The sequence below is a fragment of the Cynocephalus volans genome, chromosome 2, assembly GCF_027409185.1.
Source record: "Cynocephalus volans isolate mCynVol1 chromosome 2, mCynVol1.pri, whole genome shotgun sequence".
NCBI classification, from domain to species: domain Eukaryota; kingdom Metazoa; phylum Chordata; class Mammalia; order Dermoptera; family Cynocephalidae; genus Cynocephalus; species Cynocephalus volans.
The window spans coordinates 152923249-152937901 of NC_084461.1; the positions used below are offsets into that span (position 1 = coordinate 152923249).

General features: G+C 50.6%; 1 protein-coding gene across 1 annotated transcript in view; it reads right to left on the reverse strand.

The window, feature by feature from the left end:
- The window catches only part of STK10 (serine/threonine kinase 10), a 121078-nt gene extending 108062 nt beyond the window's left edge, over nucleotides 1-13016 (reverse strand). The window contains exon 1 of the mRNA XM_063086605.1: nucleotides 12861-13016. Within this exon, the coding sequence (XP_062942675.1) occupies nucleotides 12861-13016 (156 nt within the window). The remainder of the gene's footprint in view (nucleotides 1-12860) is intronic.
- Between the last annotated feature and the right edge of the window lie 1637 nt (nucleotides 13017-14653).

Genomic DNA, 14653 nt, shown 5'->3' on the forward strand with positions numbered 1-14653 from the left:
AAAAGGAAGGCCCAGGCAGAGAAGGTGACTTGCCCCAGGTCACAGCTGAGAAGCAGCTGCTAGGACTGGAGCGCACATATGGGCCTCTGCCCAGCCCACCAGTGTCATCATCTCCACGGGTCTTCCACCTGTGCCAGTCCTCCTCCCCCATCTTCAACCAGAAATACTCTTTGGGCAAACCCTCAATGGCTCTCTGCTACTGACAAGATAAGGCCAGAACTCCTGGCCCAGGCCTGATGGCCCTCGTGACCTGCCCCACCCAGTTCTGCAGGGTTCCACTGCTCCCTTACATTCAGGCCCATGCCACAGCCAGGGCCTTTCTGCTCCCTACCCCATGCCTTTCTTCATCCTCCATCCCCCTGGAATGCCTTCCCCATACCTACTGTCAACCAGCCCACACAATCTGACTTGACCACAGCCTAGTCCATGAAATCTTCCCCAGAACCTGCTTTCATCACAGACTGCCTGGGGCCACAGTCATTTTTATCACAGCTTCTCTCTCTGTGAGTCCTGAAAGGCTAAGCACATGTCTGATTCATCTCAGTCTACCCACATAGATCCTGGCACAGAACAGCCAGTAGATAGATGGGAGAGTGGGAAGGTGGGTGAATCGGAAGATGGGAGGATGGGTAGGCAGATGGATGAGTGCATGGATGGGTGGTTGGGGTGGATGGAAGGGAGGGTGGGTGGATGGATGAATGGGTGGGTGAGAGGACAGAGATGAGAATGGGTGGGCAGATAGGCAGATGGATGAGTGTATGGATGGGAGGTTGGGTGAATAGATAAATGGGAGGATAGATGCTGGGTGGATCGATAGATGGATGGATGGGTAGATGGATGAATTAGTGGATGGATGGGAGGTTGGGTGAGTGGATGGGTGGACAGATAAATGGGAGGGTGGGTAGATGGGTAGGTGGATGGATGGATGGATGGATGGATGGATGGATGGATGGATGGGTGGGTGGGTGGGTGGGTGGGTGGATGATGGATGGATTGGAGGTTGGGTGGGTGGATGAGTGGGCAGATAAATAGGAGGGTGGGTGGATGGGTAGATGGATGGATGGATGGTGAATGGATTGGGGGCTGGGTGGTGAATGGGTGAATGGGCGAACAGACAGATGGATGGGACAGTAAGTGGGCAGGAGTGTGAACGGGTGGACAGGAGATTAGGTAGATGTGGGAGCCCTCTCATAAAGGAATGAATGTATGTCCAGGGAGTCGCAATTATCATATCTTCCTTTTTCCCGAAAGGCACTTGAGCCTACCTTATTGCTGGATTCTGTGAACACCATCCTCTCCCCTTCCTTCAATACTATGGCCGAGAAAGTTATTTTTACAGGTACTACCCACTTCACCCAATGTCCCCATCTTGGTAAACTTAGAAATGAGCACATTTCCATCAAGTGATGTGTGGAATGGAAAGAGCACAGGACCTAGGTTCAAGGTCTGACTCTACTACTTAGCAGTTAAGTGCACTTGGGGAAGCCAGGACACTACGCCTAGTTTCCTGATGGGGATGTGGACAATTCCAGCGACACATGAGAAAATTTGTAAACCTCCATGGGTCAGTCAGTTAACTATTGGTTGTTACTGTTCTCTCCTGGGACTGTGTTTTTTTTTTTTTTTTTCAAAAGCCTAAAACCATGTTTGTGTTGTTCACCAATATATACATTACTCTGTCTGCTCATAGTATACATTCAATAAATATCTTTAAATGATGGATGGATGAATGGGTATTTGTGCTTCCCTGCAAATGGAGAGAAATGAGATCCTCCACATAAGAAAAGAAAGGAAGTGATATGAAGTCCATTTTCTCCTCAACATATTTAGATTTCTGAATCTCTGGCTGATCTTGCTGTTCTGGAAGATGGCACCTCTTTACCTTGGAGAAGCCAAAGCCTTTGACTAAGCCAGGATGTACATAGCTGATGAGTCCTGCCAAGTAGCAAGAAACCACTCCTGATCAATCATTGCCGTGCCAAGTTTCAGCTCAATGACAAACGAGACAGCCAAGTTTCAGAATAAGTGACACTTAAGGACAGCAAAGATTACGAAGCACAAAAACAGAGGAGCGACACGGCTTCCAAAGACGTACATTCAATACTCTCTTCTTCAGGGAAGAGAAGCCTGGCAAGCCATCCTGGCACAGCAGGGAAATGCTGAGCCTCAAAAGTCCTTCTGGGCCAGCAAATAAGAAACTAAAACCTAAACAGAACTGGACCCAAAAATACCAAGTCGTGGCCTTGGCTGAAAACCCGGGCAACCTGTCCAACTTGGCCAGGGATGTGGGAGCCTTCAGATCACAGCTCTTCAAAAGTGATGGGGAACCCAACCCCACATACCAGTGATAAAGAGGGTGAGAAAGGTGGCCGTGGGCTCTGCCTCCTTGGGGGCACTGCTCCCATATTTCCTGGGCTCCTTCCTACCAGAAGAGGACTAGGAGAGGACTCAGGGCTGAGTGATGGGGGGAGGGAAGTCTGGAGTCCACAGCAAAGAGAAAGAAGGCAAAAAAGAAGTACCTTTATCAAGGGCCACCTATGCCTCCTCCCACCCTCCCACAATTAAGACACCTTATAATATCTCACTTAAACTAATCCCACCCACAACTTGGGGGATGTGTCCTTCTATCGACCCTGTTTTCCAGTCTCAAACCTCAGGAGGTTAAGACTGGCCTGTTTTTCTGATCAACAGTACTTTTGGCGCTGTTCTTTATTATTTTAAAAGTAATACCCACTCATTAAAGAGGAAGAAATATATTGGTACAAAGAAGAAAAACAAAATCACCCATAATCCCAGACATAATTGCCTTTGGCACTTCAGAGTACCTCCCACCATATTCCATTGAATGGACGTACCCGGATTTACTTGGCAATCCCGGCTCTAACACGTCTTCCTGTTTGTGACCTCTCCACCCCTCACTTTCCACCTTTGTACAGCATAAAGATGTTACCAGTTCCTGCCTTGAGAGGCTATCGTGAGCATTCAATGAGTTAATATGCAAAAGGTGCTTAGAATAGAGCTGCGCCCAGAGCGAGAGCCCCATAAATTCCTGCTCATTATTGTCTCTCCCTCTACAAATACAGTCTTCTGTGCTTTATAATACTGGGATTAAACTGCACACACCAACTAGTCATAGTTATTTCCATTTGACAGTATGTCATGAACAGCCCTTGAGAACAAAACGCTCTTTCCCAGCACCACCACGCACAGCTGCAAACTGTTCCACTGAATGGCAGGGCCATCATATAAGTCACATATTTGCCCATTTCCCTATTGTCAGCCACTCTACACTGGTCACATGGGCCTGCATCCAGAAGCATAAGAGTTATGCGTTGCCAAAGGGCTCTCAGAATGGCTGGGTCAACTTACACCCCCATGTCCTTGCTAACACTAGATACAATTCAGGTGTGGAGCTGAGGTTGGGTCAGTTCTGCTACATCCTCATTGTGTGTCCTTGGGTACTGGCCTCATAAGATTGCAGGTGTAAAGATGCTTTATGTGCTACTTGTGAGAGCCACTTTTATCCTCATTTTGCAGAAAAGGAAACAGAGGTGCAGAGGGGTGACATCACTTGCCCAAGGTCACTCAGCATGGCCACTGGCTGAGGCGCGACTTGTGGGATGAACAGAATTCCCAAGCCAGGAGCCTCCAAGGTGAAACTGTTGCAGGAGGTGAGAGGGGCTTCAGGGGTCTTCCGCAGGTACATGCACTGGCCACAGCAGACAGGCCTGCGGACAGATCAGAGGCTTGGGACTACAGCCGGCCCCGGTGCCTGTAGCTCCAGGTTCCTCATTAACAGAGGCATCCAGTCACCTCTCCTCAGCTCCAGAGATGGCTTTCCTGTCACCTCAAACTGGGTGGTGGTGGTCATGGTGATGGTGAGGGCCCTCAAGGAAGAAGGAGGCTTGAGAAAGAGTCTGTCGTCATCCCCCCCCCCCCCCCCCGGCCAGCACCAGAGCCCACCAAGACACAAAGCAAAGGTGGAAAGAATCTCAGGGCCAAGCAGGGAGATGAGCCAGCTCTGACAGGGGCCACTGCCTCAGGGTGACAGAGCCAGCTTTAACAGTGGCAACTGTCTCAGAGGCCAAGAATTGAGCCTGGGCTTCCAGACAAAACAGTCCAGAGCTTTCCAGGAAGGAAGGTGAAGGGAAGCGGGCACCAGCATTGGCTTCTCCCTCAAGGGCATGAATGCTGCTTTTCCGGAGGCCGCAGTGCCCTCGATCACCCTTGAGTAACTGACCGTGGGGCAGGCACAGAGCTGAGACCTTACATATTTGATACCACCAAAACCTGACTTATCTCCACACCTTCTCAAAGGCTGGGATGGAGTCTTCCCCTTTTTTTTTTTTGACCAGTAAGGGGATCACAACCCTTGGCACGGTGTGGTCTGCACCACACTCAGCCAGTGAGCACACCGGCCATCCCTATATAGGATCCGAACCTGCGGCCTCAGTGCTACCAGCCCCGCACTCTCCCGAGTAAGCCATGGGACCAGCCCATTCTCCATTTTTAATGAATCGTGTTTATGTTCATAACGTGGAGAAAGGACAATAAACTTTAGGAACAATTCACACCAGCATCTATCCAGGAGCACCCTCCAGCGTTACAAGCAAGGGGAAGGAATCAGGGACCTCAAGGAAATCTGTCTCTGTCAATCCCCAGGAAGCCAAACAATTGGCTTAAGTCAACCAGCAGAAATGATAATATCACAACAACAGTCTCCTGTACCACTTCCTCTGCGCTAGGCATGGTGTGAAGAGCTGGCCACTTGATTCAATCTTTATTAACTCTGAGCAAACTTACTATTTTGAGTTACATTTTACAGCTCAAGAGGCTCAGAGGGGTGAGGTAACTTGCCCAAGGTCACACAGCAAATAGGCACTAAGGCTAAGAAAAAGCTCAGAAGTGATTCCAGTGCCCACATTCAAAACCACAATGCTGCGCCTGCCTAGGGAGAGGGAGGAAGCTAGGTCTGGCATCCACTTATTCATACATCCATTCATTCATTCATTCTGCAGATATGAACTGAGCATCTACCATGAACAGGCTCTGTTCCAGGTGTTGTGGACACAAAAGATGGATAACTCCCTGCCTTCAGGGACTTTACATTTGCCAGGGAGAACAGAAAATAAACAAGGAGAGATACAAGAGAATCCTCTCAAGAAAATCAACAGGGAACTGTCACTGTGGTCAGGGAGGGGTGGTCAGGGCAGATCTCTCTGAGGACGGAATATATGAGTTGAGACCCAGAGTGGAGAAGAAACCAGCTGTGCAGAGTCCTAGGAGGAGAGTGGCAGGCAGGGGAAACAAGTGCAAAAGTCCTCAGGCAGAAAGGGGCTATGCTTCCTTCACCAGTGAATGGACACTGACTGGAGTTAACTCTTCAGTCACCAGGGCTTTGGTCCATCCCCCGTGCTCCCCCACTCTCCCCAAGTCTTAGGGCTTAATTCTGCCACTGGTATAGATGGTTAATAAGAAAAAAAAAAAATCAGTCAGCTATGGGGGAAGGAAGAGAAAAAAAATGCAGCAAAGGGGAAGCAGAGAGAAAGGAGAAGAGAGAGGGAAAAAGGAGAAGGCAGCCTTTGGGTGTATACCCCACCCTGCTCTGCTGGCAGGACCCAGGAGCACGCTGTGCCATATGTTGCTGCGGTTCCAGCAGCCCCACCCACCAGGGCCCCAGAAGCACCCGGCTTCCCCACCCTGATGCCCGCCCCTTCCCCTGCCACTTCCTTTGCTAGCTTTGCCTGCACCCGTCACCACTTCCTCTGCATGAGAGGCCACCATTGCCATCCCCGGGCTCAGGCAGAAGCAAGTCTGGGCAGAGGGTCACGTTCCTGGGCACAGAAATTCTAAGGCCATGGGGAGATGCCACCGTGAAGTGACTCTGGGCTCTTTACACACAACAAGTTCCTTTGTCCTTCCTTCTGCTATGCAGGAGAAAAGACACAGACTCCTGGCCAGAGAGATCTGGGTTCAGGACCCAGCCCTGCTATGGGAAAGCTGTGTGACTCTGAGCAAGTCATTGTACCTCTCTGGGCCTCTGCTTCATCAGGCGTGGAGTGAGGATACTAACCCCTGCCTTTCATGGGATGGTAGAAGAGTAAATGACGGGCAGATAAGAACCCAGCAACAGCCAACTCCCTACTCGTTTACCAGGTTCACCTTAGAAATTGCCATGCCTGTAGGTGATCAATAAACAACCTTTATTTGAACTCTTCTAGTGTCCTGAGCCATGGGTTGTCTTCATTTCATCCTCCGACAACCCTATGCGATTGTACAATTGCTGTCACCATTTTGCAGGTAAAGAAACTGAGGCAGAGATAAGCACTTTCCTCAGGATCATACAACCTATAAGTACAGCCAGGCTTGAACTCCAGGAATTCATCCAGGTTCTTGCACCATTTCTGATCCCCAGCAAATGTGAGCTTCTCCTCTCACTTCACCCTCTCTGCTCTCTTTCCTCCTCCTGACCACCACTCCTTAGCTTCCTAGAATCTTCCATTTCTCCCACCCCACGTACATCTCCTTCTCGGGTTAGTCACCTTGCCTCAGTCGCTTCCCCTCCCTGGGCTCTGACTTGGGCCCCACCCACACCTACCTGCTCTGGTCACTGGGGTGTGGCCACTCTGACCCAGCCTTCACTCATCAGGGGCCACCTTAGACTCAGGCAGTCAGGAAACCTGGCTCTGGCATCTGCCAGTTGTCATTGCTCCTCTCTGCTTGTGGCCTGTTCCCCCACCCAAAGACAGCCCCTCTCTAACATTACATAGGCTGATCCACTCAGGCCCTGGGGAGCTTAAGACAGGCAGAACATTACTTGAGATCAAAGCCACCAAGTCCAAGTTCCTTGGCTAGGCATTCAAGGCTCTCTTGACTTGGCCCCTGCTATGGTCTGAATGTCTGTGTCCCCGTAAAATTCATATCACAACACACTGAAAGCAGGGGAGGCTGCTGTCTTACCCTGAGCCCTTGCCATGGTCAACTGCTATACCCTCTCTGTGAACTCTTTGTGTCCAATGCTCACACCTGCCCCACAGGCAGGGTACCATGGGGTGGGTATTAGTATCAGCCTCACCATATACATATGGAAACAGGCTCAGAGACAAGCCACTAACCTGACATCACACAGCTGCTAAACAGGACAGCCGGGATTCCAACCCTAATCTATCTCGCTGCAAAGCCAAGTCTTTCATCACAGACCCGGAGACTGACACAAGGAGGTGAACAATACTGTTGACTGGACTGAATCAAGGCATGTTCATCTGTATGAGGCACAGTTCCCACTGCAGTCATGCTGCTTCCCCCCATCAAGGGCATGTGGCGATGTCCAGGGACATTTTTCGGTTGCCACAACTGGGGGATGGAGGTACTACTGGCATTTGGTGGGCAGAAGCCAGGGATGCTGCTGAACATCACCTAATGTACAGAACAGCCCCCACGAGAGAGAATTATCCTGCCAAAAATGTCAACAATACCAAGGTAAGGAAGCCCTGGTATGAGGGCCGAGCTACAAACACTAAAGTATTTCTGCCTGTCCCCAGTCACGCAGAAGTACCCGGCCAGGACCTCCTGTGTGATACCAAGAGCAGCAACAATACACGATCTTTGTTCTCGGAGCACTTCCTGGGCAGAAAATGTATCACCTCCTTAGCTTCCCTCAGCCCTGGGGCCACCTCCATTTTACAGACACAAACCTGAGACTCAGAGGAGGTCACTTGCTTGGGGTTTCAAACAGGGCCAGGACTGGGACCCAGATCCTCCCAAGTCCCAAATCTCTTCCCTTCTCCTCCAGCCTGTTCTACTGCCCTGGGCCTGGGAGTGACCACGCAGGGCCGTTCTGGGGGCAGGAGGGTGACAGCCCAGGGGGATTTCCCCTTAGTCTAGGTAACCTCAGAAAGCCAGGTGACTAAAGAGGTCCTAGATGGGGTAGGGGGTGAGGACTGGGGGTTGGGCTGTTGGTTTAGCTCCCTGACCTACTTTGGAGTCAGCCAGAAAAATTCTCAGAGCAGCAAGTACTAAATCAGCCCACCAGCACTGCAGCCGAACCCCCTTCACAGGGGTCAGTCATCCCCAGGAAGCTCAGGCCACCTTGGTTCGAAGACAGAGTCAGGAACCCACTCACAATAGCATGCACTGCGGTTTAAAAATACTTGGCTGAGCGGAAATAAGGTTACTGCCTGGGGCAGATCTCTCTCCAGAGGAGGAGGAGAGGAGAGGACAGAGACCTCGAGCAGCCCTGAAGAAAGCGGAAGCCCAGGCTTTCAAGCCACTGTGCAGGAGAGGAGGCGAAAGAAGGAAAGGCCCACCAGCCCTCATACCTCACTTAACCTCCGCTTCGTCTAAACCAGGCAGGGAGAGCAGGATGTCACATCACTCCCAAAGCCCGCTCAGCTCCAGAGAGCACCTGAGGTCTGAGGAGCAGCTGCCAAGGGCCCCTCACTCTGGCGGGGTCTGAGAGGATTCGGAGATTGGCCCTCAGCCAGAACAATGGGCAAAAGGGGACTCTATTAATATATCTCATTTTATTTTAAAAATCACTCTCATAGAGGCATACCCTTTGACCAAGTAACTCCCTTCTGGAAGTCTAGCCTAAAAAATAATTTAAAATACAGAAGGTACATTACAAAGCTGTTCATCAGTGTACACTAAGCTGTTGAAAAATAACTTTTTTTTACCTTATTGTGAAAACGCCAATTTTGTTCCAACATCACTGACATATTAGGGAGCCATTTTATTATAACACTAAGGTCGCGTTTGCTTATGTGTGCAGTGTTTCATTTGCAAAAAATGCTAGGTGAATGCAGGAAACTTCATCCAGCTGATCCCAGCGTTGAAGGAATACACAAAACATGCGAGCACACACCTCAAATATCTATCAGCTCCCTCTGGGCCACGCCCATCCACAAACGTTCCTTCTGATTTCATATAACCCCCTTCCACTGCTTTAGAAGCTGTGACCCTGCTGGCACCGACATCTGTAAGCAAGCTGCAGGGTCCTTCTCAAGGTTCAGGGTCATACTTGCTGCAATATTATATACTCTTTCCCACCCTGTTGCTGGGCAGTACAGGGATCTGAACCCTTGACCCTGGTGTTACAAGGCTGCACTCTAACCAACTGAGCTAACTTGCCAGCCCTTTATCATGTACTTCTTATCCACATAACAGTGTGAAACTGCACTACTGTTTTTTCAGGTTCTGAATTTTTCCTTTTTTTAATGTGGCACTGATAAAGTTTTGAGTGTTGTGCCCTCTACCCCATTTCCCTCATAAGGCCTCTGATTTTTATTTCATGATTCTGCACAACTCCGTGAATTTTCAGAACATATATATATATATATCTTACGGTATATATTACACAACATAATATATGACAAGCATTTAAACAATTTTAAATTGTCAATAGTAAAAAAAATTAAAGGGGGGAGTGAATTATTTAAATATCCAATAAGATTAGAATCAAGGGGGTACTGAGCCATCCCAGAAGATATCTGTGAAACATTCAAAACAATACAGGAAAAGACTTTAACAATGAAAGATGGCATAAAGCACTGTAGATTACAACCCCACATAAAAAAAATTTCACCATAAACTATAAAGTATGGAACGAAATACACCAAAATATCAACAGCAATTAAAGGACTCAGAGTGATTTTTTTTCTTTTTAGTTTTTGCTTTTTTGTATACTCCCAATTTTGCAAAATAACAAATCTGTTGGAAGTTTAAAGACAACAAAAGATCAAAACCAAAGCAATATTGAAATGGAAAAACCCTCACAGCTGCTAACCTGAGTCTTTTCACTTCTGTACACTCCCTGCCTACGTTTCCCACGTTTCCCACAAGAGTACCTGTTTCACCCCCTGCTACGACAATAAGCACACTCTGCTGAAGGCAGCTTTTTCCACTGAACATATCAAACACTTCCCTTTCTACTTCTCCAGATTGACGATTATTTTTAATGATAAGGATTTTGAAACGATATCACTTGTGAGTTTTACTTTGTATTCTAGTAATGAACCAGAAATGATTTTCTTTTGAAAGTGATTGGCAATCGCACATGCTTGGGTGAGAATGCATGTGACCACACAAAGTCAACACCATCCTCTTTTTCTCCTGAGGCAGATGGATAATAGCTTATCAAAGAGGAGAAGAGGAAAAAAGGGGCTGTATATCTTAAAGATGCTGATGTTAAGACTCAGAAAATCTGGAATCAGAGTCCTCTCCTGACAGTGCTGACAAACTCAGACCACCAAAACTTAGACTCAGGAAGTCCTCAGGAAGGCCTATACCACCCAGGCTGTCAGAAGAACCTGCTATTTCTAGGACAAGGAGAGGAGATGGTGCTAGCCATCTTCCCCAGCTCATGGCCAACTGCCTTCCCAGATGCCATGTAAAAATGGGATCTCTGGTCCCAGCCATAAAACCACAATGGACTTTTGGCTTAGGGTGCCATGGTAGCCAGGTCAGGGAACAAAGAAGTGGGCAGGAGTCACGATCCTTCATCAGAGGGTAGAAGAAATACCTGTTTCAACTTCAGCTAGAAGGGGCTGAGTAAGCAGCACCTCTCCAGGGTGGGCAGCCTGGGTAACGGGGATCTTTGATCCAGGATGGTTTGGTGACTAAGGAAAAAGTGTTAAACTGAAGCCCAGAGCCTTGGGTTCTAATCCCTTTCCTTTTCTGGGCCCCAGTACTCCTGCACATTAGATTAGAGAGTCAAAGGCAAGTCCAAGTGTATCAGCCACCACACCGCTGTCTAGGTCTAGCTTTTCCTAGTCTTAATTATAAGAAAATCTTGGGTTGGGAGGTGCGGGGAGAGGGACAGTGGAGCCAGCTCACAGCTTTGAGAACTGGAGACACTTTTTAAGAGTCCACGTGCTTTGGAGAACAGGAGATAATAACTTGTGAAGTAGACGAGCTCCTCTGTATGAAACTTCCAGAGTAGCAGGGGGTTTTTTTTTTACAGGGCCAAAGCAGACGGAAATGACAACCGAAAACAACAAGGGGAAATCTTACCAGCCTAAAAGCAAAGTTCTGCATTTAGATTTAAGGGAAAATGAACGGTATGATGTCGGGATACATTGTGGGGAGGGGATAAAGCCCTCAACAGAGAAAATACATCATCCAGAGTCAAAAGAGTATGCACTAAAAACATCAACGGATTATGTGGTGAGCTGACCATGAGTCCAGCTGCCCTCACAGTCATCAGAGCACATCTGCAGGAGCAGGCTCTGTCCAAGTCAGCCACAGACACTGGCAGAGAGTCCAGGGAGAGCAGCGAGACTGAGGACCATTTCCTGATGCCACTAAGGGGGAAGATGCTGTTCTGAGAAGAGTACAAAAAAGATGTGCCGAGTCAAGGGTGTGCTGGCTGCCCTCAAATATGAAGGTACTTCAGAAAGTTCATGGAAAAATGGAACTAAGAGGAATCTTTCCATTAACTTTTTGAAGTATCATCATATGTGCAAAGCCCTTGGGCAAAGAAGGGCAACACATCAAGGCAGTCCAAAAGCCACTGGTACAAGGCCTGTCTCTCCAACCACAGTACCTTTGCTCCAGTTGGGAGTGCCCCTGGCCTGTAACAGAAAGTTCAAGTTCAGAGGGAGGTGATGAGGTAACAAAAGAAGCACCCAGATGAGTCTGGTTGGCCTCAAAACTGCCACCACTATGAGCCTCTGGAGCAGTGCTTCTCAAACTTTTGATATGCTTGGAAATCACCTGGGATCTTGTTAAAACGCACACTCTAATTCAGTAGGTCTGGCGTGGGGCTGAGATGGTGCATTCTAACTAGTTCCCAGATGATGCTAATGCTGGTGGTCTGCTTTGGTAACTACGCTCTAGAAAATTTTCAAGTCAAAGAGAGCAAGTCCAGACCTGGGGGGCCTGGAAAAGCCCTCTCTGTGGTCCAGCCTCCTGGAAGGCAATCCTGGGGTCAGAGTAGCCTACAAGCTACAGGAGCCTCAAGGAGGGTGACCTGTCTTGGAGGAAGGATCCCTCCTGGAGGTATACAGCTGATTGACAGTGGGAATCTCCCAGTAAAAGCTTTCTTAGGGGAAAGGAGATCAGCAGGAAGTTAGAGTCAAGGTATAGGTGTTTGGGTCTCTCCAAAATTCAGCAACTCAGAACTGGCTCACAGGAAAAGAAAACAGACAATGTCCTACTGCAAACGCTCTGCCCCACCCACCCCTTCACAAAAGCTCTCTGCCCCGTCTTCCTCTAGGCGAAAGGTGACTGCAGACTGGGAGACTCCCCAGCTGTGACTCAGAACTACAGAATCAAATCTGTTCCCCGCAGCTCAGCATTCACGAGACCCTGACATCCCCCTCTGCCCAGCCCCAGCCCACCTTTCCAAGCCTTACTTCTCACTCCAGGGGCCATACCTTGCCCCCCTCCCTCCCCTGTCAACTCCCAACCCTCCCAGGCGCAGCCGAGTTTCTCTGTCCCCATCGCCTCGGCATTCCCACAGCATCTGTGTGGCTTCTCTTTAAAACTGTGGGTCGCATCACAGTTTTACGGAGGGTGCCTCGGGCGGCCCTTTCGGATGCTGAGGTCCTATAAGCGTCCCTTTGTCTCCCCCTGGGGCGCCGAGCGCAGTGCCAGACGCACAGGAAGTGTTCAAAAATGAGCTGGGCCGGGGGCGGCAACCGTGCCCAGAGCGGGCGCCCAGCGCGCAGGGAGTCGGCCGGGCTGAGTAAGGTGCCCCCCAAAAAGCAAGCGTCACCGGGTTGGGTCCCAGGGCCCCGAGCTGAGGGCCGAGCAGCCCCACTCTGCGCCCTCCCGAGCCGTGGCTGGGCTGCCCCGGCCGGCGCCCCTTCCTTCCAGAGCCGCTCCAAGCGCCCCGGGCCACCCACCTCCAGCACCCTCACCTTGTAAACCTTGCCGAAGGCGCCGTCGCCCAGCTCGCCCACGATCTCCCACACCTCGTTGGGATCCAAGTCCCGGCGGACGTGTTCGTATTCGCGGGACTTTCTCTTCTCGAAGGTAGACAGGCGCAGGATGCGGCGGAAATTGGCAAAAGCCATGGCTGGGGTGCGCGGACCGGGCAGCGAGGTGGCTCCGGCTCCGGCTGTGGCTCTGGCGGCCGCGAGGAGGAGGGGTCGGAGGACGCAGAGGCGCTCAGGGGCTCTCCCCAGACCCGCCCTTCTCCGCAGCCCAACCCGGGTCAAGTGCGCCGTGGGCAGCGCCGCGGCGGGAGCACCCGGAACCGCGCAGGCGGCCGCGTCCCCGCCCCCGCTCTGTCCGCTGCCCCGGGTCGCCCCCTGAGTGCCGGCCTTGCTCGCGCCGCGCCTCCACCCCAGCCCAGCCCGCGAGCCCCGGACGCTTTACCAGGAGCCGGCCCCGCGCCCGCCCACCGGCCGGGCTCCACCTGCCGCTCCCCGGCAGCGCCCGGAGACCCCTAATTGGCTGCGGGCGCTCCCCGGCTCCGCCCGTCGCCGCAGGGCACTCTGGAAACTGTAGTCCCTGCGCACCTCGCGCCGCAAATCCCTGGCTGGGCTTTGGAGAACTGATTGTTGTCAGTGCCGGGAAGGTGAACCCGCATTAGCTCATTGAATCTGCCCCGCAGCTACCCTGGGAGTCTATCCTTCTCGCCCCCTCTTTTCCGAAGGGGACGTCCGGCGCGCGAGGTCACTTGCCCCGAGGCACACATTTTGGCTGCCGATCTGCTGCGGGTTCCTTAGCGCGGTGCTGCCTCCTAGTGTGCGAGACGCAGCGCCCTTGCAGGCGCCGTCGGTCCCCAGAGGCCCGGTCTCCCCGCTCGTTTCCTGCTTCCCGGGGGTTCCCCCCACTGCAATCCATAAATCTGCCAGGATCCGAGGGCTGGGAGAGAGAGCTCCTTTGGGGCTTATTTATTTCAGGCTTCATGATGGGTTCGCAGATCCATTTGCATATTAAGTAAAAAAAACTTTCTTATTCTTAATTTCCCAATTTATAAAAAGATGAACGCATTTCAGATCAAACTAAAGTCTTTTTTGACCACCGTCATCCTCGATATTGGCCGTTTGGCTCACTTCACTGCCACCGTTACCTGTCGGTGTCCTATAGAAGGTTAAAATGCTTTTACCTGAATCTACTAGGTCGGTTCCCAACGGAGAGTGCGGGGGGGGGGGGCAGCCTGCAAGGCCTATTATGGTAACCCTCCCTCGTAAAAAAGTTGAGTCTCAGCGAATGTCACGCTCCAATAGCCCCCACCCCCAGAGAACGTCAAAGTTGAGGTGTTTTCGCCCCTTCCTCGTGCATTGTTCAAAAATATCCCTTGAGCAGCGTCCAAACAACGAATGTAGTGTTAAATTAGGAAAGCCCTGTAAAGAAGCCTGCCATGCTGATGGTGGTCTGTGCATAGGGTGCCCTGACTAGAGGTTGCCAAGCAATTCAAAATGTTCCCACGACTGAACAAGTGCTTGGAATTTTAGAGGGTCTTCTTTATCATTAAAAGAAGGAAATGCCGCGCAAGAATGCTCTCATTGAGTCAGCCCTGATTAAACCTCCCTGATCAAGCTAAAAGGTGAGTCTTTCATTTGTTTCAGACCATTTGACCAGCTATATGGAGGGGGTGCTGGAACCAAGAGGGTTGCTTCCCCGGAAGCTGTAGGTCTGGAGGTGGGGCTGGGAGTCAGAGGGCTCTGACCAGCCCTGACAGCTCTAGAAAAAAATGAAATGA